General features: G+C 39.1%; 1 protein-coding gene across 3 annotated transcripts in view; it reads right to left on the reverse strand.

Moving 5' to 3' along the window:
• Positions 1–1,861: 1,861 nt before the first annotated feature.
• Positions 1,862–27,456, reverse strand: part of LOC117401233 (tomoregulin-2-like) — a 65,607-nt gene continuing 40,012 nt past the window's right edge. The window contains exons 5-12 of one of the 3 annotated variants that reach the window (XR_009329757.1): positions 20,264–20,360; positions 13,644–13,792; positions 12,494–12,541; positions 11,234–11,372; positions 9,558–9,716; positions 6,656–6,713; positions 6,271–6,403; positions 2,076–2,213 (exon numbers count right to left, since the gene is read on the reverse strand). Coding sequence is in view for 2 of the 3 variants with exons in the window: in XM_034001778.3 (XP_033857669.3) it covers positions 2,049–2,213; positions 6,656–6,713; positions 9,558–9,716; positions 11,234–11,372; positions 12,494–12,541; positions 13,644–13,792; positions 20,264–20,360 (815 nt within the window). In the remaining variant the exon portion in view is untranslated. Of the gene's footprint in view, positions 2,214–6,270; positions 6,404–6,655; positions 6,714–9,557; positions 9,717–11,233; positions 11,373–12,493; positions 12,542–13,643; positions 13,793–20,263; positions 20,361–27,456 lie in introns of all 3 variants that reach the window. The other 2 variants (XM_034001778.3, XM_034001787.3) reach the window with 2 other exon arrangements.

Below are 27,456 nucleotides of genomic sequence, written 5' to 3' on the forward strand. Positions count from 1 at the left end.
TCACCTGATGAAAATGCAGCCAAACCAAAGAGACAAGCTAGGGTAATGTACAGTTAATCATTAAAGTTTTAGATACTGTGATGTATTTTTTTTTTTTTAAATCTGTGATCTTCAATTGTTTTTGTGCATTTTCATTTGCAAGTGAACTGTGACATTAGGGCCTTATCGAGCACTATATTCTGCAATTTTTAATACTGACTTTGGATACTGTTTTAATTCTGGAAACTGTGTTGTTGTTTTTTTTATTTTTAATCTTTTGCTAAATTGCATTACCTTTTACGTTAACATGGAATTTTACATACTGCTACAATACGTATCAGATTAAAAGTATGTACAATCCATGTGTTGTCTCTTTTGGCAAGTGATATTTTCAGAATCATATCATTCTGCATTAAAACACTTCATCTGTTGAAAATATAGTACTGTACCAACAAAACCAATACAGTACATCTAAATGGACGCCTACTTATTTTAAAACAGTCCTTTCAGATATGTATTTTTGATATTGTATCTTTTTTGTGTTCCCTGAAAAACTGACAAGGGTTGGAATGAGCGAAAATGAAATAATCAGATATGCGTCGCACGCGTTTAACCGTCACTGAAGTCAACATTTTATAGGGTCGGATATGTGAGTGCTGACTGTAAAGCACAGTGAAAGCATGGTAAAGCGTAGGTAATCGTTGTAAAGCATAGACAGGTATGGTAAGGCATATTTAGAAACTTGACAACCCATAATAAACTATGGTAAATAAATAGTATAGCCGTGGGAAAACTGCAAAAATGATATGCAATAATGTTTTCCTCAGTGAAAATGTGCCTGTTTCAAAGATGCCAATGCCAGTGAGATTTGAAAACACATTTTTTAGTAGTCTTTTAGGAGTGAGGCTGTAAAACTGATGCAAACAAAAGTATATCCAGTGCTTGAGAGCTGGTTTTTAATATTATTTTCCAATCCGAGCCCTTCAATAGATTCTGAATACAGTATATGGTGCACAATCTTACCTGACCCAGAACCTGCCTGAATTACTAAAGCGCACAGGACACACCCACCAGGTTTCTAGAACTGAAACTGCTAAAAAAGGCCGGAAACGTTTATTATTATTATTATTATTATTATTATTATTATTATTATTATCGAGCATAGACCCTCCTGCTAATGCTTCTCCTTCAGTCCCCATTAACAAATAGATCCATGTCTTATTTACTCTGTTCTGTGATCTCTGTGTGCTTCAGTCCCCATTAACAAATAGATCCATGTCTTACTCTGTTCTGTGATCTCTGTGTGCTTCAGTCCCCATTAACAAATAGATCCATGTCTTACTCTGTTCTGTGATCTCTGTGTGCTGCTGATTGTGTTTGACCCACACATGTTTTTTATTGTGTTGTTGTACTTTGCTATTATTTTACAGGACCCCCTTGTAAGCGAGGTCTCATCTCAATGGGCACATCATTAAATAAATAAACAAATACATACAGAAATAATTTCAGTAAAGTGGGAAAGCAATAATGGAGAATAGAATGTTTTAAAATCGTATGATGTAAAATACCCTTCTATTCACCCTTATCAAAGTTTACCACGGTATTTTTGCACTTTCCCCATGCCTTTCCCAAGATTATACTATGCATTTACCATAGTTTACCCTGGTGTGCCATGTTTTATTAATATACTTTCCCTCTCTGTGCTTTACAATGCCTGCCTATGCTTTCCCATGCTTTCACTGTGCTTTATTACACTTTGCTGTGCTTTTGCTTTGGGAAACCTTTAAAAGGGCAGAGCAGAGAAAATCCACAAGTGAAAACACATCAGTGACATGACCAAACACAAGCAAAAATAAAGCACTGCAAAGACACACTGTTTGTGATATAAATTATTTATTTACATTACTGAAAAAAACCCCATCAAGACAATGTATAACTATTTGAAATACATCCATACATAATCAAATATAGCTGTAGTATCATGTACTGTAATCATTGGTGTAGTTTACCACAAATGCAAGGCAACACGTGTTAATCCTGCCCTGGCACCCTCCGCCAGTGTGTCCAGCTCAGAGCAGTCCGTGGTGGGGGGGTACAGGGTAGGTGCTGTTTACTCTTCTTGCACGATCACATGGTCCTAAATCAACCGGGTCGAAGCTCGCCTCGTATTGTCTGAACTGTAATGCGTCGCGTTTTGTTTCTGTCGGTTTATCCTGCTGCTTCTTGGGCATTTTCTGTGGGGAAAAAAAATAAATATATATTTTGTTAATCAAATCCACAAACCAGAGGAGGACCAGTTGATGATTGACTGAGCTATGCACAGGTAGACCAGGGTTCCTGCCTAGGGTTACCAGACATCCCAGGAAAACAGGAATTATCCCACTTATCAGCCTTCATTTATTTTGTCCCAGTCAGAAAGAGTAAAAATTTTAAATCGTCCCGGTTTTGCTAAACTGTAAACTGTATTAGTGTGCTCAGCAAGTTAACAGCAGAGTCATTTATTAGGTTGTGTCAGCACCACAAAAACAAAATCTTGACTATTTATTTAATAAACGCTATTCTGTTTGACTTCCTGGACCCTGTCTAGCTTTTTAAAACTTCATATCTTGCTAGTGCCACCAGCCAAGGTAGCCTTTTAAGTCAGTCCCAATTATGTCCTGATTAATACAGCCATCAGTATAACTGATTTACTGACTGACTTACTACATACACACATATAGTTATGATCTGCAGTAAATACACCCAGTGCTTTTTGCTTTTGAATTATGATTGAGTTATTATATACCGGTACAGCTATTTTAACTGCTTCAGAGTTGCTACAGCTTTGATGAAGTGAATTAAACTAAAAGTCCTGTTTTAACACTCTCTAATCTGGTAACCCTACTCCTGCCCTTTCTCTGCAACAGTGAAGAGATTCCATATGTACTGCAAAGCGGGCTCATGCACATGGAGATTTCTCTCAAATCCTTTCCCACACACCTGTCTAAGGATTCTGAAAAATCGCTCCTGATCCTAGATATGGCATGATATTAAAAAAAAGCAAATGTCACTTTGGGCTCAGGGAATGAGAGACAGTTCTCAGAAACATTTTGAGTACTTCTTTTTAAATGTTTTATGCCCCTATAAAACTCTGCCTTAGCAAATGCATAGCAAAGTGTAATGAAGCAAACTTTCTGACAGCACAAAACAGCTGTAATGAGAAAACCCTTATACAAGTGTAATGAAGCACAGTGCAAGCATGGCAAAGCATAAGAAAGCATTGTAAAACCCAGAGAGGTACAGTAACACATATTCAAAAACATGGCAAACCAAAGGAAACTATGGCAAATACATAATATAAACCATGGGAAAAGCATGGGAAAACTGCAAATAACTGTGGTAAAATGTATGTGTTGGAAATGTTATAATGTGCACCGAAGTCACTAGTGCCTATAAACTATTACACTACCCTTCATAGGCTATGGTACCGTTTCCTCTCCTCTCTCAATAATAGTCTTTAGTTCCTCTGTATTTCAATATATATATATATATATATATATATATATATATATATATATATATATATACTGTATTTTTAAAATAATATATATATATATATAATTTTTAAAATAATGGGTTTTCAGTTTATCAATGACTTTTCTTCTTCATTTCTTTTCTTTTCATCTATATATAATAATGATAAATAAAAGTCGGCTCTTTTGAGGGTTAGTGGTTAGGGTTCGGGGTTCAGAGTTCGGGTTAATATAGAGGCAGCAAATCTAAAATGATAATGAACAGTATCACAATTTAACAGATAAAAAACAAAACAAAACAATAAACAAACAGAAACATATATATTGTTGTTACCATGTCAAATATGAGTAATTCCTATAAAATACCATCTGCAAATCCAAGACATTCTTTTTTTATTTTAATACTTAGCACAGGAATGTAAAGAGAGTTTTCTACCTGGTGAAGCTTACCTATATGAGGAGTGTACTAAACTGAAACAAACTGCAATCATGTTAAAAGCCTGTGATTCAGGCCACACACACTCCCCTTGCACTTTCACTGCAATTGCCCCAATCTGCACTTAAAGGGTCCTTTACCATTAGGAACAGATTAGTATTTCACAACCCCAGTTGACTGTGCTGTCTGCCCTTTAAAGAAGCTGGCAGGTGACTCAAGGTTCAAAACAATCGCAGACGCAAAGGGCACATTTTCAGAGGAGTAAAATCATTTTAATGGAAAGAAACTACCTGTAAAAGCTGAACTGCTTCCTATATTAATATCTGCAGTTAATCAGTTCAGGCTCATCTGCAGTAACAGCTTTATGAAAGTGATCAGGTAATCTGGAGCAGGCACATGCAATAACTCTTGGGTTTCAAAGATGGGTATTGATAACCTTTACTCTTATAACTTTTGTAAACCTTTAAAGTAAATTGCTAACTTTTTTTTTAAGATCTATTTATTCAAGATGGGACAGGCTACTTTAATCCAATTTAAAATGAAAACAGAAGAAATCCCAAAAGGGTGTCCTCTCTAGAACACAACGTATGGCGATCTTTAAAGATGGTTGGCATCAGGGTTTTAATGACAGGTGTTTGAAGATTTGAATTGACACGTCTGGTTTCAATAACAGTTTAGTGGATCTAGCTGTAACTTTATGAAACCTGATTCTGATGCTTGTAAAATTACCAAATATCCGGTCATGCTTTATTGAACGGGCTCTTCAGATATTCCTTTATTGAACAGGCTCTTCAGATATTCCTTTATTGAACAGGCTCTTCAGATATTCCTTTATTGAACAGGTTCTTCAGATATCCCTTCATTGAACAGGCTCTTCAGATATCCTTTTATTGAATGGGCTCTTCAGATATCCGGTCATTCTTTATTGAACGGGCTCTTCAGATATCCGGTCATGCGTTATTGAATGGGCTCTTTTTTGATATTTATTACCTGTTAACAACCATGCTTACTAACATATTAACAGATGCAGTTTATTTTGTTGTTGTTAATGGGTAGTTAATATATAATATGTAGTGGCAGAATTAATTACCCTATCTGACCCCCTATCCTAAGAGTGAGGGTGACTTGGGACCCTAATACCTGCTGCACAGGATATCAACTTGCAGTGTTAGTATTACGGTGGGATAAATTAGCTTTAATCTGGAAACCAAAACAACCTGCAGGAAAACAGCCTTACAAGTTATTATGTGAAAGCGAGGCACTGACCTTGATAACCTTTTACCACAGTCAATAAATCAAATGTTGAGCACGATTTAATTAGATGCAATTAACACACCATTGATCCATTCTCTCCCAGAATAATTAACTAAATACTTGAATCTATTCTGCACGTTAATCCTGGTGTACATCAAGTCAGTCGAGCACAGAGGGCATACACTGAAAAGTAAGTTAAGGACACATCGTGCTAGAAAGGGATGAGCCATCCACTGTAGAAGTTTACCACAGTAAATTTGCTCAGTAATCTTGCAGTGTTCCCATGCTTTTCCCATACGGCCCTATTCACAAAAGGACTGTTGTAATGATTTCATGACAATGCTTTATACGCAAAAAACACATATGTTTAAGACATGTTTGAGGCAGGTGAGAAAACGTGCTTTCCTACTGCGCTGACAAATCTTGAAAAAAGGCCAAAAAGCCAAAAGCATCTTATCCTGAAGAAACCCAGAGTGCTGTAAACAGTGCCAGTGGGCTTGGAAACAAATACTAGATGGGAGGAGGAAAAAGGCTGGTTGGACTTCAACAAAGAGTCAGTACATTTACAGAGATGTTTGCAAACAGCTCTTGATATCATCAGTCTTAGAAAGTCGTCCCCAGATGCATTGTTAAAAAGATTACTGCAGGAGAAACCCCCACCGACGGACTTGTTTACAGGTGCATGAGTGCACTGGGGGACACTTCTCATTTCTATAAAGGTCACCATGCTAATACATCTCCCCTGATTGTGCAGCGGGGAATCCCAACTCAGAAGGGATGATTAGGTGCTGGCTGCAGCCGTTGTAATTTACGCACCCTGGGAGTGCTGCAATTGTTGTGCGCTGGTGTGCGCGAGGTTGGCAGAATGTAAAGTGAGCCCTCGAGGACTGGCTAATGCTATGGAGGCAGATAGTTGTTGAGATTTTTTTTCTTTAAAAAATTTAAATAATTAATTCTCTAGTCGCTAACAAACCGCATGTGAAAGAGAATCATTGGATGCTGGAAAAGCAGAACTGCTACATCAGTTTGCAATACTGATGTGTATAAAATATTATTTTAAATACTGTTAAAAAACGTTGCTGTTCCTACCTGGTACCTAACCCCTTATTTGTTGTAGGTCAGATTTACTCCAATCAGACAATGTGGTCTACAGCACAGGAAGTGATTACTGGGGGTTCCAGGAGTCTGTAGCGCTGTATCAGAAAAATCTACTGGACATATCCTGAAAAAAAGATGCCACAAAACTAACCATGTTCAGCGCAATAAGAGGTTAATCAGAGGTAAAGGAATGGCTTTTACTGCTTTGCTTAGACCTAGAGGACATACTGTGCAATACACACTTGGACATTTGTATCTCAAGGCTGCTAAAGAGCTATAGAATTGCTGTAGAGACTGGCATGTGTTACATAGGGAGGGGAGGGGGGTGGTGGTGGATGGGTTTGTAATGATTTGTGAAGTCAGTCCGCCCTCATACCTTGTTAGCTGTGCAGGAAGTTGGCTTAACAGGAGGGCTGTGGTGTCTGCATCCCCAGCTGCAGGGATAACAAAGTGCAGTAGACAACACCAACAAACAAACCGAGTGAGCATTCCTTAAGAAACTCCTTAACAGCCTAGAGTGCTGGATAAGAATGAGAAGAAAAAACAGCTTCCAGCTGGGTCCTTCTGACTAACCTGCACACACAAAAACTCACCTATGTGTTTGTATTCCTGTTCTCAAAGGTATAATGGTTGCACGGTTCAAGTTTACATTCAAAGGTGTTCTTTGAAATATCAGTCTAATTGAATGACTTTAAACAGCAGCTGATTTAAATAACACAAGCGCTAACCCAGTTAACACCAGGAAACACAGGAAATGACAGTGGAAAACTGTCAACGGTAGTTCATGCTCACTGGAGACGATATTCAGTATCTGCTGCACTACATCAATCCAAAAGAACATCTTTGAATGTAAAAACCAAACCAGCGCCAGAGACGTTTGTCGACAGCACAGAAGCTACGCAAACACCAGCTGACTATTAGTGCAGCCCGGCTGTGATCCACCACAAATGTGCTGCTGTGTCTAAGAATGCACCAGGGAATCTAGCACAAATGAAGCCCAATGCTTTTCAGACATTAGTAAAGAACGCTAGTTGAAACTGTTTGTCAGAAAACCTGTTCAGTTCTAGTAAAAAAAAAAAAAAAGGCTCTAACAACGATTCCAAGCTCCTTTGAACAATATATATATATATATATATATATATATATATATATATATATATATATATATATATATATACACACAGTACTGTGCAAAAGTTTTAGGCAGGTGTGAGAAAATGCTGTTAAGTAAGAATGCTTTCAAAAATAGACATGTTAATAGATTATATTTATCAATTAACTAAATGCAAAGTGAGTGAACAGAAGAAAAATCTAAATCAAATCCATATTTGGTGTGACCACCCTTTGCCTTCAAAACAGCATCAATTCTTCTAGGTACACTTGCACAAAGTCAGGGATTTTGTAGGCATATAGTCAGGTGTATGATTAAACAATTATACCAAACAGGTGCTAATGATCATCAATTCAATATGTAGGTTGAAACACAATCATTTACTGAAACAGAAACAGCTGTGTAGGAGGAATAAAACTGGGTGAGGAACAGCCAAACTCAGCTAACAAGGTGAGGTTGCTGAAGACAGTTTACTGTCAAAAGTCATACACCATGGCAAGACTGAGCACAGCAACAAGACACAAGGTAGTTATACTGCATCAGCAAGGTCTCTCCCAGGCAGAAATTTCAAGGCAGACAGGGGTTTCCAGATGTGCTGTCCAAGCTCTTTTGAAGAAGCACAAAGAAACGGGCAACGTTGAGGACCGTAGACGCAGTGGTCGGCCAAGGAAACTTACTGCAGCAGATGAAAGACACATCATGCTTACTTCCCTTCGCAATCGGAAGATGTCCAGCAGTGCCATCAGCTCAGAATTGGCAGAAAACAGTGGGACCCTGGTACACCCATCTACTGTCCGGAGAAGTCTGGTCAGAAGTGGCCTTCATGGAAGACTTGCGGCCAAAAAGCCATACCTCTGACGTGGAAACAAGGCCAAGCGACTCAACTATGCACGAAAACACAGGAACTGGGGTGCAGAAAAATGGCAGCAGGTGCTCTGGACTGATGAGTCAAAATTTGAAATATTTGGCTGTAGCAGAAGGCAGTTTGTTCGCCGAAGGGCTGGAGAGCAGTACACGAATGAGTGTCTGCAGGCAACAGTGAAGCATGGTGGAGGTTCCTTGCAAGTTTGGGGCTGCATTTCTGCAAATGGAGTTGGGGATTTGGTCAGAATTAATGGTCTCCTCAATGCTGAGAAGTACAGGCAGATACTTATCCATCATGCAATACCATCAGGGAGGCATCTGATTGGCCCCAAATTTATTCTGCAGCATGACAACGACCCCAAACATACAGCGAAAGTCATTAAGAACTATCTTCAGCGTAAAGAAGAACAAGGAGTCCTGGAAGTGATGGTATGGCCCCCACAGAGCCCTGATCTCAACATCATCGAGTCTGTCTGGGATTACATGAAGAGAGAGAAGCAACTGAGGCTGCCTAAATCCACAGAAGAACTGTGGTTAGTTCTCCAAGATGTTTGGGCCAACCTACCTGCCGAGTTCCTTCAAAAACTGTGCAAGTGTACCTAGAAGAATTGATGCTGTTTTGAAGGAAAAGGGTGGTCACACCAAATATTAATTTGATGTAGATTTTTCTTCTGTTCACTCACTTTGCATTTTGTTAAATGATAAATATAAACTATTAACATGTCTATTTTTGAAAGCATTCTTACTTTACAGCATTTTTTCACACCTGCCTAAAACTTTTGCACAGTACTGTATATATATATATGTATGTATATATATATATATATATATATATATATATATTTATATATGATATGTGCTTTCCCACGTTCACCAGAAAATGTGAATTCAAATATCAAAATCCGAGAAGCTGCTGCAGTGACACAAGCAGCACAACAGGATGTGAGTCGTTTGTTTTAAGCTTTACACAATTAATATCAAAATAAAAGTGTAACGTTTCAACAGGTAAATTCGTAAAAACAAACAAGTTTACTCATAGTGTGGAATGTATGTAATTGATCACTGAACGTAAGCACGTGATTGGATGTTTTGGGGGGTGTTTACTCACTACCGTACACATCAGTATTGAAGAACTCCCTGTATAAGGATGTCTGTAACTTTACTTCTAAACTTTCTTTTGTTTCCAGTTTGCCAGGGCTTACCAATGATGACTAACTGTTTAATATGCAGAAAGTGCCGTGAAAAGCGTGCCATGAAAAGGTGTGCAGGCAATGTCCCTGGCTTTGTGCTGCACTGTGCTTACCGCGTGATACACAGCACCACGATGCAGATGATGGCCACCTGCACAGCCCCGATGATGGAGGCGATCAGGACGTAACGCAGCTTTCCGGCTCCTGGGACCACGTACAGCACGTTGAAGTCCTTCTTGTCACAGTGCGCCCCGCTGAAGCCAGCGTCACACCTGGGGGAGGAGAGGAGCAAGGCATGTTAAAAGGGTGCAACACATACTTCGGTCAGGAAACTAAATGAGGGATGAGAGATTTTTATTGACAGGGACTGTAGGTTGGAAGCATATTTTCTAACAAAGAGTAGTAATGGCTGTATGGAATGGCTTTCCAAGCCAAGCTGCACTTATAAAAGTTTACCACAGTATTTTTGCACAGTATTTTTGCAGTTTTACCATTCTGTTCCATGGTTCTACAGTACTGTGCATTTCCTATAGTTTACCCTGGTTTTACATGTTTATTAATATGCTTTACCATACCTCGCAGTTGTTTACAATGCTTACCTAGGCTTTACCATGCTTTCACCATGCTATATTACACTTTGCTATGCTTTTACTATGGGAAGCTTTTATAAGGGTGTTGCTGCTGATTCATTGGGATTCAAGTGCCATCTGGGTGAGGTTTGGCTGCAGAATGTATTTCATCTAGAGACTAGTTCCTCTAGCTGTATGCTGTATGAATAGCATTGGTGCATTGGCCTGTTACTGTTAAATGGCGAAGGACCCTGTGTAAGCTGACATCCCCGAGAGCACTGTGAAGGGCATGAGGTATGGACAATGGTTTCAAACACCAGCTTAGTAAGGAAGGGTGAATAAAAGGGCTATGTGAAGATGAGTTTGCAATTGCGAATGAGAGCTGCCACAGAATCAGAGCTGCAGAATGTGGACGATAGTTAATTGTACAGACGGCTAGTGTAGCTCAGGGTTGGAATAAATATCTTCCCTGCAGGAGGGGGTCTTGTTGTGCAAACGCCATGTCTCTGGAAACAACTCTGACCTCTTCTTAACGTTGCTTCTTACTAGTTTTAAAAAGTCAGTCACTGCAAATCAGATTCGATCCTTTATTTGTCATCCGGTGACGTCTGTAAATGTTATGTTTAACTTGACTGAGCACCAGATGCGTATATTCAGTGCAAAGACGTTGTCTCTTTGTCATCTCTACATCTGCCTGGAGGTCAGGTGTCTCCTTGTCATTTACACCCTTTCTTATATGTATTCTTACAAGCTCCACTGTGCCGCTGTAAGCGAGGAGAGGTTTGTGGGTCACTATGCTTCCCCAATCTCTCGCTCATACAGCCAGATCTCTGGGTCAAAATGCCTGACCGGTTCCCTTACCCTTTCTCATTCCCCCTTTCGAGTCACACTCAAGACTTTTTGGGGCTCTGGGTTGAGCACCACTTAACTGCCCCAAGGAATGTGGAATGAAGCTAAAGACTCTCTCATTTCTGCCTAGCATTTACTACAAACCTGGCCTGTTGATCTAATTGACATTTCGTTTGTCACTTTGGATAAAGAAACTGATCTGGCATGCAATGGTCTTCCCAGAGCTTTGATCCTTTCCACTAAAAGGTTTGACCATGGTCTTCTGCATGGTAATTGGGCTGTTTTGCTGAGTTATTTCTCATGGTTATATTAAAAATGTCCCATGGTTTAACATGGTTTGCCATGCTTCTTAATCCAGCTCTGTACAGTACCTGCAGGAGGGCTGCAGCAGGTCTCCAGGGTATTCGCACTTCCCGTTGACACAGTAGCCTGAGTAGCGCTCTGGACACGGGATGTACAGCCCTCGAGCCGTCTCCTTGGCAGCCTTCTCCTCTTTTATCCAGCTCTCATCTGTGTGAAGACAGCAGCTTGTTTATTACGCAAGCATTCCGCATGTACGTTATAAAGAGAATTTCCACGTGACACTAAAATTAGCTATACTAAATGTAACTATATAGTATAAAAAATATTGTATAGGGTACAGTGTAAGATACAAGCTGATTTTGACATACCTCCACCCTCGGACCTCTCGTAATGGGGGATTTGAGCTTGTATCATACAGCACCCCATAGAATGTAATACTTAAATCATAGATTATAAGTGTAGTGCAGTCTGCCTATGTCAGGTTCTTAGAGTGTTATGCTTTTGAATTTATAAACTCTTCTGTACAAAATGAGTATACTGTATGTGCTATGGTCAATTATTATTGTTTTAGCACCCTTCATGCTTTTTCCATCAGGGACAGAGCTACAGAGACAGACAGATGCCATGTTTTTTTTCTCTTTTCCTTGCCTGCATTATTGTAAGATATTTTTTTTCTTTTTTGATAAGCAAGCTGAGTTATGGCTTTTTAAAAGAAAGAGGAAAAAAAACCCATTATCATTAGTTTGATTAGTTTCCTTGGGAATGAATGATCCTTTTAATTAAGATAAAAAAGCTGTTATTTTTCATGAATTCTGGGGCGTTTCAGTTATCAGTGTAATTCCCTGACTATACAAAGCTGTTTATCAGTCTGTTCTTTCTATCCTCCATACGCTCTGTTGCCAAGAGATTTAAAACAAGAACTTGGAAGTTGGAATGGAATGGCTTGCACAGAGGCAGATAAGAGACACTCCGTTTACAGTGTGCCACTCTTTTCAGTAGCTCAGGGCGACCACCACATCTACCTTTAGAAAAGTTTTTGCACAGGATTTTTTGCAGTTTTACAATGTTATTCCTATGTTTCTACTATGCATTTATTATAGTTTACCCTGGTTTACCATGCTTATTAATACTCTTTACCATACCTCACTGGTCTTTATAATGCTTACCTATGCTTTCACTGTGCTTTATTACACGTTACTATGCTTTTAATATGGTAAACCTTTATAAGGAAACTGCCCCCCCCCTCCGTGGTAGTGGCACAGAGTGCAATATTCGGTTCTGATGAAGAACCCTTGAAATGCTCTGCATTGCTGGCAACAGCAACATACCTGTGGTATCTGTGCGTGCATAATGTCCGTCTTCAGTGGTCACGTTATCTGTGAATGCCGAGAATAAATACATTTAACAACATGCTCATCTATTTGGTTGAAATCAGTGTCAGTGAAAGAAGCTGCATTGACAGTGCTTGAGCCTGTATTAGAACATAAGAACATAAGAAAGTTTGCAAACGAGAGGAGGCCATTAGGCCCATCTTGCTCGTTTGGTTGTTTGTAGCTTATTGATCCCAGAATCTCATCAAGCAGCTTCTTGAAGGATCCAAGGGTGTCAGCTTCAACAACATTACTGGGGAGTTGATTCCAGACCCAACTCCCCAGTACTGCATACTGCTTCTCATACAGTATACTGTAATATGCTATGTATACATACACTGGCTTCTCATACAGTATACTGTAATACACTATGTATACATACACTGGCTTCTCATACAGTATACTGTAATACACTATGTATACATACACTGGCTTCTCATACAGTATACTGTAATACACTATGTATACATACACTGGCTTCTCATACAGTATACTGTAATTTGCTATGTATACATACACTGGCTTCTCATTTAGCAATGCCATCCTTCAGTACATCAATCACTGTCTGACAGCTGTCAATAACAGAGGAAACACTGATGGGTATTTTCCCAATTTGTTCAAAGTTTAAGAGCGCAGCACAATAGATAACCAGGTACCTTACTGGAAGACTTTAAAGCTGGAATCCCTTTGTGGTGATCAGATGGGTGTGACGGGAAGAATCTTTTTATTTTTCCATCAGATGCCCTTAAATGAATATCTACTGCTTTATAATGCATGCATCTCTCTGTACAGAAGATGTAGTGTATTGTAAAAAAAAAAAAGCAGTTCAGTATTTGAGGAGTTTCTTGGCAGTTTTATAACGTTAAAATGTATTTATTTATCCATAATATAAAAAAATAAATAAATAAACTGGTGTTTAATCACACTGATGAAGTCATTACCTGAATAATGTTTGTCTACCTGACTTTTTTTCTTATCGTTTTTTAAGTTAATCGATGAACAAAATAATTTTACAGGATAAAACTGGCAGAAAACGTTACTTATAATTTTTAATGTTTCTCTTTGTCTTTGCTCTCCAGTCAGTCCCCCCCATCATTCTGGCACTCACCTTGACATCTACCCAGGTACTTCATCTCAATCCTCTCCTGCCTTTGACAGGAAGCCTCCTTCACCTGACACGGGTTATCATAGGACTTGCCATCAGAGGCGCAGACGGGATTGAAGCTGATGTGAGAGCAGTCGATGTTGCAAACACACCTAAACAAGGAGCGAGAGACACAGAGAGAGAGACAGAGACAGAGGGAGTCACGTCTGTGAGCTTGGCACATGTCAGCTTCACTTGGGGGGGTCGCTCTGCAGTGCAAGGTCAGGTACAGTAAAGAGGCCCTGGGGAGAAGCCTGGAAGGGGGGGGCACAGTGTTATTGATATCAAGCTGTACACTACAGGGGGGTCTGGCAGGAACAGCAGACAGCTCCATTACAAGGGTGAGCTGCTTCTGCAACTGCAGCAAGCCAGGAGCCAGAGAGAGTTACAGCAGATCGATTATCATATGTATAATATGGTCAGAGCATTAGCTTTGCGGTAATCAATGCTTTTTAGGCAACACTGTTATGAGATTTGTAGTTTGCAGGTCAGTCACTCAGCATGACAGGAGATATCGCCTGCTTCCAAAGTGGAATTCATTCCATGCTGTGCATGACAAGTCTGCTTTTATAATGAGGAGCATCCATTATTTTATAGAACAGTCCAATATATATATATATATATATATATATATATATATATATATATATATATATATATATATATATATATATATATATTATATATATATATATATTTATGACATTGGCCGATTTTGTCAATCAATGTAGTCATAAAGCTCTAAATAACAACATTGACAATCGTAAATACAACTACTCGTGCATGGGGGAAGGCAGTAGCAGGGCTGGCAGGTGACGTAATCTTACAAGAACACATAAGCCTGATATACGCTCCTTGCAAAGGAGCCAGCTCTTCTGTACAGCAGTATCAGCGCTATACTTTAGTGCAGGGGTCTCCGACCTTGGTCCTGGAGAGCCCCTATCCAGCAGGTTTTATAGGTGTCTTTACATCATCAATGGCTAAAGATCTGGAACACCTGTTAATCTTCACTAATTAAGCCAATAATTGGTTCAATTAAGTAACTGAGAGGTTGGAGACCCCTGCTTTAGTGCGAGAGGTCCCGGTTTCGCGCCCGCCCTCCGCCTGTATGTGGATTGCCTCGCCCTGAGTGATGCGCCTGCCTGCGTTAACTGAGATTGCTACAATATACTGGAGATAAAACAAACTAAAAAAAGCAACCCCTGTATATTTTAGAATACTTTGTTGCTTTATTCAACAAAAGGTATTGAATATTTGAAAGAACCAGCTATACATATTTAAATTATCGACAATGCATGGGGCATTTTAGAAACTATTGACAGCTCTATAAATCAAATACATTCTCAGCTATTATTTCTAAATAAGAGAACAAAGAGATACAATATACACCTCACTGAAAATAGAACTACTGCTTAATAGCAAATATGAAATAGGAAAATATATCAAACTCAGAAGATTTATTTACACAATATTTGCAAATGTTCGGAATGAAAAAAAAGAGAAAAGTAACAAAAACATGTATATGCTTTGAAACACAAAACCAGTAAGATGGTAAGAACAGATTACTAGCAGATGAGTCATTTTGGAAAATAAATAAATAAATAAATAAATAAATAAATAAATAATAGTCCCGAAAATGATTAGTATAAATCAGTCTTTGTTTAAACAGCCCGAAATATCCAGTCCCCCAAATTTTTTTTTTAATCCCAAAAATAAATGGGGAAAAAAAATGCAAAAAGAAAAAGCTTGGTCTGAGCGGAAATCCAAATCGAGGAGGATGATTCTTCAGAGATAAGATTCTTGCTGATCACGGTTTAGGAATGAAGATCCAACAGCAGGGCAAGGCGTACACAGTAATAACACAGCGGCATTGGAGTGTTTTGGTTGTTATTCATAGCTTTTTTGAATCTTCATAAACTATACTGACTGAACTACAATGGATTACAAACTTTACAAGCATGACCCAGGACGTCGTTTTTAAAGGGATACACTCCTAATAGAAAACCAAACAATGGGCTCATTTTTTTTCTTTCTGAGTATGTTTTTCTTAAAAACATAGTGTCGCCTGGCCAGGCTTACTGCTGCTAAAAATAAGAGCAGGTAGAACCCTTACTGTCCCACATTGTGAGGAATTTGCTACAGATTGGCATAGTTACACACATTGCCTGAGAATCACTGGGAATTGTTGACAATGGTCAGTTAATGTCCGAAGTACTCTACATTTATGTCAAGATAACAACATCGCCCTAAATGTGCGGCTACTGACGTCAATGACCAGGGACTGTTGTCAGAGCCCAAGAGCAACGGCCAATGACAGCACTGGTCTTTGGCCGTATATATATATATAATTTTAAAGTCTGTAATGCTACAAAGTACAGTAACATTGGACGTTCAAAGTATTCAACAATACACAGTAACATCACAAAAAAATACTTTATTTTATAATAAATGTCTGATAAATCAAATTTTTTACGATGATAAGAGGAAGTTCCTGTTTGCCTGGACTAACACACGCCACCCAAGCTGTTGAAATGTTCTATTGGTACCAACTTCTGCCATGAGAAAGTATGCATGTGCTCAGATTTGAACCTTGGGCAGCTCCATTCTGTGTCCAAGTCCAGAGCAGCCTAACACAACGTCCTTGGAATCTGATTCAAGATCCTTTTCCACTTTGCAGAGCACGCTGCTCATTTATAGCAGTGTGGGGAGGAGATACACTGAAGCACTGACAGTTGTTTATTAGCTTCATAGAAGCATTTGCTTTCAGTCACTATATATTAACGTTAATGCTGGGATATGTTATTTTTCAGCGCTGGCAATCTATTACATTGTAAGCTCATTTTATTCTTTAAATAAACAAGCATCACTTCAATGCCGTTCTGACAAAGCCCTGATTTAGATACTTCTTAATAATTGAAAAGGGAGGAGAGTTTCACGCTGTATTTATTTAAAATAAAGCAATGAGTTGACGTTTTACTGTACAGTAGATCAACAGTGACACTTTATTGTGGGCCTCCAAATAATTGAATTGGCATGGCAATTTAATTTATTTGCATTATTATGAATATTATTATTACAATATGGTCCATTTGTAATGCCTTGATGTCATGGTTCAAGAGGGATTTGCAAACCCTTGCGAATGCCAATCATAGCTGGAGTGCATTCTTATTATATGCAATGGTTTAATAATGTAGATCTTTCTTTGGGTATAATGCCCTGCCTAGGGAATTCAAATGCCTGCAATACGTTTCATTCTAGAGTGTGAGCGCTGCAGAAACCACCTTTATTTCTGGCCTCTAAGAGTGCTGAATCCATTCCTTTTGTCAGCCAGCCCCGCTATTGAATTGTTTGCACGCCTACTGAGCAGCGGATGGGAACTGGGCAATGTACAGGAGTATTAAAGACCATTGCATTACATCGAAACATTTCATCGATTCGCCAAACAGACCAGAAATCAGGGGAGCCCTAGCCTGTTTCTTTTCAGTTCTGCTGCTATTCGGACTGGCACACGATTCCTGCTTCACTTCAAAGTTTTAAGACAGCCTTTCAATAAAACGAATGGCGCTTCATATCCCGTGGGTTCACCAGTCAGGCCGCTGTAGCCGAGCCATGGCAAGATTTTTTGGGACTGATCTATAAATAGCTAGCAGACAGACCCCATCGGCAGAGCGTGGAGGCTTGATTGAGATTTATCAGCCTGGGCTCTGTGCCTGTAATTTATTACAAGCTCTGTGCACCCTGGTGCTTCAGATTGCCCAATACAGGTCAAATACTGGCTACATTATTTTGACCTATGTTACTATGAGGCAAGTCTAACAAGGCAGTTTGACTAAAATTTTGTCTTTCTATAGTGGTATTGCTCACCTGTATCTAATTGACACCAATGAATTTGTTCAATTTAAAACAAGCTTGTAATATTGTTTCATATCCTGATGAAGATCTCTCGTAGATCAAAACGTTGATTTGACCTGTTGGCATGGTGTTTTGATAAATAAAATAATTTATTTTGGAGCTTATTTAGTGTGCAGGTATTTAATTTCTTTATTCAAGTCTTTAATCCCCCTTGCCTTAGAGATGGGAAGAAGACAGCCCTGGGAATGTGGCTATACACAATGAAAAATGAAACAGTCTTTACAGACATGTTTGAAAGAGGCCACACTGATATGGGATTCTGCAAGCTGGCGTATAGCGGCAGAACAGAACAATTATTGCAAGTGTGCATCTTATAGAACATACACATTACGTTTTGCTTTTTTTTTTAACATGGGATGTGATTCAAAAACCCAGTTTCAAAACCCCAGCTTTGCTCACATCTCAGGAAGGAATACCAAACCGATAAATGACACCTTGTTTTCAATTGCACATTTGGCCAATCAGACTGTTATTGCCCATTAAATAAGGCAGCAGCAGCATCAGTCAGTTCACAGCAAGGACAAGCTCTCCAGCTAAATGCAAAGATGCAGTATTGGGCCCTTTCCCAGGCCTTATTCCCCCACACGCCAGCGCTCTGGTCTACATAACAGATAATGTGTCTGGGAGCCATGCATTTTTAATGAGCCTTATCACATTATCCTGCCCTGTGCATTACTGCAACGCTACACTCCAGTGTTCGTACAAACACATTACAGCAAAGTGGAACACTTAGTCAAGTTGTTTCCTTGTTAGTCTTGAGTCATGACCCTGGCCTCTGCCAACTGCACACAATCAGACACAGATACACACACACACGCACACACACACAATCAGACATACACTTACACAAACAATCAGACATACACTTACACACACAATCAGACATACGCTCACACACACACAATCAGACATACACAATCATACACATATATACACACACACAAATCCGACTCACACACACAATCAGACGCAGATTGTTTGAATCGAAACATAATTAAAATTATATATATATATATATATATATATATATATATATATATATATATATATATATATATATTTATGAACATCATTTTGTTTAACATCATGTAATCAAATAAACTACAAAATGATATCACAAAAGTCTACTGGAAGCCATATAATAGTACAGCATTTCATGTTAGATTTCGAAATTTCACATTTTTCAATTTTTCCTTAAATATACGGAAAACTACAAAGCGGCATGTAATTTAATCCAGCACTTTTCATTCAACTTAATGAAGCAAAAAAACAGTCAAACCAAGGCTAATTGCTCCTGATCTTTTTTTTTATCAATTTATTCCGACTTCCACCCCAAGCTGACTCTGCACCGATCCATTTCTGCACCTTCATTTTCAATAAGAGGAAGCCCTTTTAAAAGCTGTGGGGTATTGATCCAGGGCTTGAGAATCAGAAGCTGACCTCTCAGTTTGAATTGCCTTGCCCTTCTCTCAACCCCCAGTACCTGACAACTACTCTAATAACCCGAGCCTGCAAAGCATTCAATTAAATTACTTTCTCAACTTCTACCATATACCCAAGAACCATCATCAATTACAAACCCAATCAATGCTCCACATAGCATAACTAGTGTTGACATTGGATGACAAATTCATCAGATTAAATCCAAGTTTAATAACTTTCAACATGCCCTTTTAATAAAGGGCTGCCCAGGTTCACAAATGAAATCCTCCCCTATAAAGTGCCTTCACATTGGGATGTTTGAAAATGATTATTTTTGTAATTGCTGTAATCCTCCCAAATAACAGTGTAGGCAATGGGATCAGCCCGTGCTGGTTGGAGTGGACCCCAACTCGACTGGCTAGTTATTGGAAATGATGCAGTGGAATGTCGAGCCGATTAAATAGATTTACCTTTCAAGAGTGCTTTTCAATAGTTTATAAACAGGTTTCTACATACAGCATTTGTTAACATTTTAAAAAGATATATAAATGAGGCAGTAGTTGATGGTCACATATTTCTCGTCTGCTCTTTTAGTTTTCCCTGGAAGCAATTTCATTTTCACAAATATCTCTGTTATTTTATAAACAGTAAATCATTTTTTTCTTAAAGTGGCTGTCAAATGAAAGAGTGACACCCATCATCGGATTACATCACAATCCAGGGTTCAAGATTCAAGGAAGCAGACGGGTTTATACTATACTTTCACTATGCTTTATTACCCTTTACTTTTACTTTGGTCAACTGGTACTATGTAAGCAATAACACACTCCAGGGGTCGCGCCTCTGGTGTGGTATATTATGAGATAGCACACCCTGGGCTGTGTTATTGCTATCATAAAATGTATTGTATTGTTTCTTCTGTAAAGGAAAACTGCAAACATTTAAAACTAAAACTGCTTACTTATATGGTTTATAGACATTGGTATGTAAAATGTGATGTTTAAAATGACTGTTCCCCTACAGCAATCATGATCCGGACCGTTACATTTAAAACGTCAAGCCTTTGTTTATTCTCACTACCAGACTCAGCAATGGTGTCAAATTTCACTTAAATAAATAAATAAATAATAATAAGGTTCCGGCTGGTGGGGTGTTGAGAAATGCCTGCATGATTAGAATGTCCTCGAGCTCCCTCTCCCAATGCTATTTTGCAGCTCTGTATAAATGCAGAATGGGTGCTGTGGTCTTACCAAACGTCCTCTGCGTCCTCATCGCACTCGGCTCCGAACTGGCAGATATCGCAGGTGGACGTCTCCTTCTGGCTCGTCTCTCCAGAGCCCTCGTTAGCTGCAGGGACACACGACAGGAAGAGGCTGCTTTAGAAGGCGCTGGGCTCTCTCTACAGACAACGATGCTTTGCACTGTCTACATTTTCACAATATTTCATTTTTTCCCAGTTTAATATCTTATTACATGTATTCTCCGCCCCTCTCTGTTGTTTCTGCTTGCATCCCGGATGTAGATTCTGTTCTTCAGCACCACCTGTTCAAGAATGCACTCTGTGCTAATTGTTTGTATTGTTGGATAGTGTTTTTTTCTGTCGCGTTTGCTTGTCATTTTAGTAAAAGCTGCTGCTGATTCTGTTCTCAACTGATTTACCATCTTAAATAAAGGATTGATTGATTGCTTTATTATTTACCAGACTTAATAAATATTGCCTGTTTTCAGTCATGAGGGGGCTGCTTGTAAGAAAAGACTCCTAAAAGCTGAATCTATGAAGTGAGGTGGTAATCGTAATGGGTCTAAAGTGCAATTGTAATTTCTGCTCTTGTAATGTGGCAACTGAGTTAATCAATGAGTCAGTTGTGTGCTGCATGTGTGTGTGTGTGCTGCATACATGTGTTTGTGTGCTTGTCCTGCATGCGTGTGGGTGTGTGCTTGTGTGCATGCGTGTGGGTGTGTGCTTGTGTGCAGGCGTGTGGGTGTGTGCTTGTGTGCATGCGTGTGGGTGTGTGCTTGTGTGCATGCGTGTGGGTGTGTGCTTGTGTGCTTCTGGTGAGATTCCCCTACACTTGCCCATGCTGTGCCTGCTCTGTTGGTAAACTGAACATTCCAGACACTGATATGGATTCCTTGTCGTTCTAAAGAAGAAAAGTGCAGCAGCGATGTTTGCAGTACAGTGTGATCGTCTTTTCTGATTGTCTGCCTTCCTGCAGAGGCCATATCTGAAATAGTTTTGTGATAAGTTCTATTAACATAAAAATAACGAATGTCAGCAGAGTTCAATTAATCAGCTGTTTGTTTTTGTTAAAGTTTAGTGTTTGGCACATGCTGGAACTTTTGCATGACTAGGAAGTCTAGCACTCAAGCTTGTTTGAGCATCAAATAAAACAGCTTGCTGCAGTGTGTTTATTCAGAGTTCTAATTAATTCCCTGGCAAAATGAAACCTCAGAATTCTAATCCATTCCCTGGCAAAATGAAACCTCAGAGTTCTAATCCATTCCCTGGCAAAATGAAACCTCAGAGTTCTAATCCATTCCCTGGCAAAATGAAACCTCAGAGTTCTAATCCATTCCCTGGCAAAATGAAGCCTCAGAGTTCTAATCCATTCCCTGGCAAAATGAAGCCTCAGTTCTAATCCATTCCCTGGCAAAATAAAGCCTGTGCAAATACACTCCAGCCCAGTAACCTAGTAGCCAGCAGGACTGACTTATTTATTCATTGATATATATATATATATATATATATATATATATATATATATATATATATATATTTTTTTTTTTTTTTTTTTTTTTTTTAAAGTTAGATAGTCTAAGTTAGTATAGTCCTGGCGCATCTCAGTGTATGACAGGGCAGCTCTTAACAAACTACTATTTTATGATTTAACAATTCATTTTAACATTCAAAACATTAAATGAATCGATCAAAACATTTGCAGACTGTCCACTGCTTTAGGAGTCCTGCTTTAAAATGATTTGTCTTATCAACGCACCCTCCTCCCAGTAACCAGGGCCACAAGTAATCACAATCCAAGTTTTTGTCCTCTGCAGAACTTGCGCTGGAGCAGGGAAGGTGGGGAGTGCTACAGTGTATTCCATCTTGCAGGGGTTTGTTATCTCCCAGCAGCACAGTGTTCAAACCTGACTGCATGCCAGGGTCAGCTCCGATAAGCAATCGCTGCCATCAGATAAACGACAGCTGTCAGAAGGCACTGCGCAGCGAGGGTTTATCTCGGAGAAGCAGGTCTGTCACACTGCAAAATCTGCTTGTTCCCTTTCCTCCTATTTTATCTTGTATCATTTTCTTCTTTTGAATATTTGACGAAAGTTGTTTGCTTTTATTTGTGTTTTCTTTACATGTCTGCTGTTTAGATGGAAGGACCCCTTGAACCAACCAAGTGGATTATTGGTATGTGAGATCAGTGAGGGGAGGAAAAATCTTCAAAGAATCCTGATAGCATAATTAGAAGTTATTGTGGGTACTGTAGCCACTTGTACAGGTCTAGCAAATATATAGATGCACTGCTTAGTACGTGACAGGCCCTGCTTTAGACTTGCAGTGATACAGTATGTATGAATCCACATTGTAGTACACAACGTCACTGTGAATGAAAGACAGCTTCTAGTTTTACTAATAGTGACTGAGAGCCCAAGGAGCAAGCAATGCTGTCACAGTAGATAAGGAGGAGGGGATTCAGAGTGTAACAGTCTTTCAGGCTACCTGAGACATGCCTGTTCCACTGCAGAATACTCAATGATTATTGGCTTTAAGACTGATACCTGACTTTGATTATTAAGAATGGTACAGCCTACAAAAAAAAGACTATTTAGTGGGAATGCAATTCTTTTCAACATTTTTAGTACACACACACACACACACACACACACACACACACACACACACACACACACACACACACACACACACACACATATATAGGATTAAAACATGAAGTACCGTGATCTGTATCCCAGCACAACATTGCCAGGTAGTCAACACATATGTTACAAGGTGACTAATTGAATTGCAGGTTCCTGCCATTACTGATGACACAATAAACATTATGAATCAACTGTAATCTTTAGTGTTAAGAGAACACTCACTGCAACACAGAGAAATGTTTGTTTACCATTCTTTAGTTTCTTTCAGTGTTCCGAAAGATGATCCAATAACTCCCCCTCTATCTTACATCATGGACAAGCAAGCCAATAAATAAGAGGATTGGATAACTGCCCCATCATAATTAAAGTGACAGTCACATTTGAAAGGTACACAGAACACATTGGCCCTGCTCCTAATGCATTAATGACATGCAAGCATTGTATCTGCAACAAATGTGGTACTCAATACTTCAACAAGAGTAATGACTGGGGCTGCAATGTGTGTGTGTGTGTGTGTGTGTGTGTGTGTGTGTGTGTGTGTGTAAGCAAAAGCAACTTGATCACTCTGCTGCAGTTACAACACTTGGCCACCTGGTGGTACTCTGTCTTATGTTAACATCCTAAATTCAAAGAATGTTATAGAACAGAGGTATGGAACCTGGGCTCTTTTTATCCATTCAATTGCAACCTAGTCATTCATTATATTAATGATCTTCATCAAGGTCTTACAATAGAACAAGCAGAAAAAAACCCAAGGCTGCTTAGCCCTGTGCTAGAGCAATACACATGAGCCAGAATATTCCTTTGCACTGTTGGGGGTTAACCTCCATGGTTAGGACTCTATTGTGTGTGTGTGCAGCTTTATTTCTGTGTTTACAATATTTTTCATAAGGTTCCCTTCACTCTACAAAAGTCACACTACATTTCTGCTAATTTATACAAACTATTCTTTGTCAGTCATTCTAAAGGCCCTGTTAGCATAACAGCAATGGTGAAGTCATAGGGAATATGCTCTGCTAGCTGGACAGTGATGCCATGCTTAGTTCAGTTTTATTGGAACACATATTCACTGGTTCATTGCTATTACCCACCCAGCTGATTTACTAACAGCAACCTTTCTGGTAGCTTGGGTGTCTTTTCTTCATCGGTTCTAATCAGTGGTACCTCCAGCAGCACAATGCACCCTCCTGTCATACACAAAGACGCTAACGGCTGCAGTACAGCAAGTCCAGGTTTATAAAGCAGTCTGGTAAAGCTGAGCTCTCTAGGTTAGCGACTCCCTGCTGAGCCACCAACTCCTGACCCAGACGTTAGAAAATGAGCCTCTGAGCTGCAGAGCTAGAGAGCCGAGTCTGGGGCCGTATTACAGAACAATTCCTATCTTATCTGTCATGGCTCGGATAGGATTTTTCCTAACTTGGTATTACAGAAGTCAGAAGTATTTCCTAAGTCAGCAGTGCCTACAATTTCCTAAGTGTCTCCCCCTATCCTAACATTAGTTAGAAAATCCTATCTAACACCAATCTCATCCGTGAACGACTGATCGAGTCTGAATAGAGCAGGTTACAGCTTTAGGGAACTGTCAACAGAATATACATGTTTTTTAAATTATGGCGTCTAAACTCGATTCAGTTGTGGTAATGAAACGCAAGGCTCTAAATTTTACTCAGGACGAGAATAGGGATTTGATCGCAGAAAAATCTACAATAAAATCTAGTTAACGACAATACATAAAAACTGCTATTTAAAAAAAAAAATTAAGCCATACTTATACAATTTCAGTCATGAACACAATTTTATTTTAATTATGAATGCCAACACACAACAATATCTCTCAGGCTAAAGTAAAGCTAAAAATAATAACAGTACAGTGATATGTTCGTGCCTCCAGTGTGAAAGAAAGTGTGTACAGTAATATCATTTTGTACATTAAAGAGTCCAAACTTGTATTTTTTTGAGTTACATTACATATACAGTATGAGCCGCTGGTTATAGTTCAATGGAGTGTCTTGTTGTGTAATACAATAACAAAACAGAATATCTTATTACTCAGTAAAGTTTCAAATATCAGTAACAGTAATCACTAACAGTAACTTGTGAGTGCGTCAAACTCCAACTCCATGCTGTCCCGTACATAACACGGACCACCACCTCGGGAGGTGGGGCTAGGTCTAGACGTTACACGTAGCCCAAATATTCGAATTGATCATTATGGTTCACTATAGAATATGCTGTATATAATAAAACCTAAATGCCCAGAAATACACATTACAAAACTTAAAGCTCGACAACAATAATAAATGTGCATCATTTTTTTGTTTTGTTTTTTGCAGGGTTTGTTCAGATCTTGCAAACCAACAATTTTCTTTTTCTAACTGACAGATAGGACAGGTTCCCCCGAGTCCTAAATGTTAGGAAAGAAACTGAGAAAATTTAGGAACGATCTGTTATATGTCATTTCCTATATTAAATTAAGATTGGAGAGCATTTTCTGTATTATCAACTCTCCTAAACTTGTAGTTAGGACATTCTATCTCTGAAGTTTAGATACGAATGTCACTTAGGATGCTTTTGTAATACGGCCGCTGGTCTTCTGAAGGCAGAAGCATGAGGAGCAGAACACCAGATACAGCAACTTTGAAATTGCTGAGCCTAATCCCAAGAACAGAGCCTGCAGTGTGAAGACACATTCCATTGAACTTTCTTTCTTTTTCAATGATTTCAGTGTGTCCCTCCAAATCCTTTCCAAGCTGGGTAAGGAATTCAATCTTCTTTTTTATTTTTTTAATGGTCTGCCAACCTCGTTCACGGCTTAAACCAGGGCATCACATCCCAGGTTGGAAAGTAATTGGTAGTGAATTTAAATTATGTTTCTGAAGAAGTATTAACAGCCGTCATTCTTCTCCAGTCTGGTGTGATAATGATAACCCATGCTTCGAGAAGGGGGTCGAGAGTAGATACGAGGTTCCCTAAAGCCACTGCCTAGCACTGCCAGCCAGTGCTGGATTTCTGCCTTCAATGCCTTTGTAACCCACATGTTTCATGAAATGAGCAAGCTGCTGTAACAATCACAAGCAATTGGCATTACAAGCATGAAGAATGAAACACTCCCTCTCCTCACCTGAGCATTTAAAATGTACCCCTTTCTTCCTGTGGTCATATTTCTCCATCGTGTTGGGTTCATTTTAGAGTAAAGAGTCACAGCACTGCAGAAAAGGAAACGGATTCTGGTGTTGTGGGATCTAAAGCGTTTGAATCAGTTGCTTATCAATGGGACCATGCTATTCCGTGGCATGGATTTATCATCACATACCTTTAAACACTCAATAGTGCTAAATGGAAAAGATGAAAAGGTTTTTTTTTGGGTGATAAAATATCATTTATTTCAGGATGTTTCGGACAAAAGCCCTTCTTCAGCTGTGTAGAATTTTTTTTTTAAATTTATATATAAATAAAAAAACATTTGAAGGCATGATGCAGTATATTTGGATTTCAAAACGTTGCCATCAAAGTACATTTCTGTTGCCATATGCACTGTATCATCTCAGGGGATGAGTTTCCAAACCTGTCTTCAAAACAGTAGTCGCTAATTATAAAATACTACAAAAACAAACAAAAGCAAAACAAGTTCCTTCATGTTCCTTTGTGTTTTCGTTTCTTAATAATCCTCAACCTGCCAAATCTAGTCACACTTCTGTTGTTTATCTCCCTTGCCAATTACAGACAGCGCATTCCTGTTTGAAGTGTGCTGAAGTGAACTGTCAGCACTTGCAGGATATTATGAGGCTGTATTTACACCATCATATCTGTTACTGAAGACTATCTACTCCCTGACAGAACAACAAAAGAAAACTCTAAAATACAGCACGGTGACCCTCATACTCTAGTCCTGAACGGGTGGGTAGTCCTAAATCTGAAGGTACTGGAACACCACCAAAATACAGATTGTCCTAAACAAGAATTATTATACGAATTCACATTTTATTTGTAACACATATAATAGGTAATGCATTTATCTAACTATCTAATAAGTAACCGCTTCACTGTATGCCATTCCTGGAAGAGCTTTTTGTGTTTGAGTTCACAGTCATAGTTGATGCACTGTTGCTGTCGTCTTCGTCACCATTTTTAGCCTTCTTAAAGAAGTAGTTCACAATAGAAGAAGTTCCTAATGGTCCTTTCATTGCATCAAGAGGACTACTGACTGAATCAGACAGTTGTGCTGGAGATGTGAGTCATGTGACTTAGCTTGCTTATTTTGTGAGTTCCGGCTTGGTTACAACACTGCTGCCTATTTGAAAACAGACCAGTGTTTATTGATTCACCCCGTTGTAAGATCTTTGCATATTTACTGCTGTCTTAGAACATAAGAGATGGGATTACCTGGAAGACCACAACCAAGGACCAAAACAAGAGTTTTAAGGATGCTTTTCTTATGGAACCCCAAAGAACATCTCCCAGAAATACAAGAAACAGAGTTATTACGGAAGCTTAACCTCTGCTCTTAGCAGCGCTGAGATCTGAGCGAAGAGCACAATTCAAATGCAGCACCACAGAT

This window comes from Acipenser ruthenus, chromosome 10, assembly GCF_902713425.1.
Source record: "Acipenser ruthenus chromosome 10, fAciRut3.2 maternal haplotype, whole genome shotgun sequence".
NCBI lineage: Eukaryota > Metazoa > Chordata > Actinopteri > Acipenseriformes > Acipenseridae > Acipenser > Acipenser ruthenus.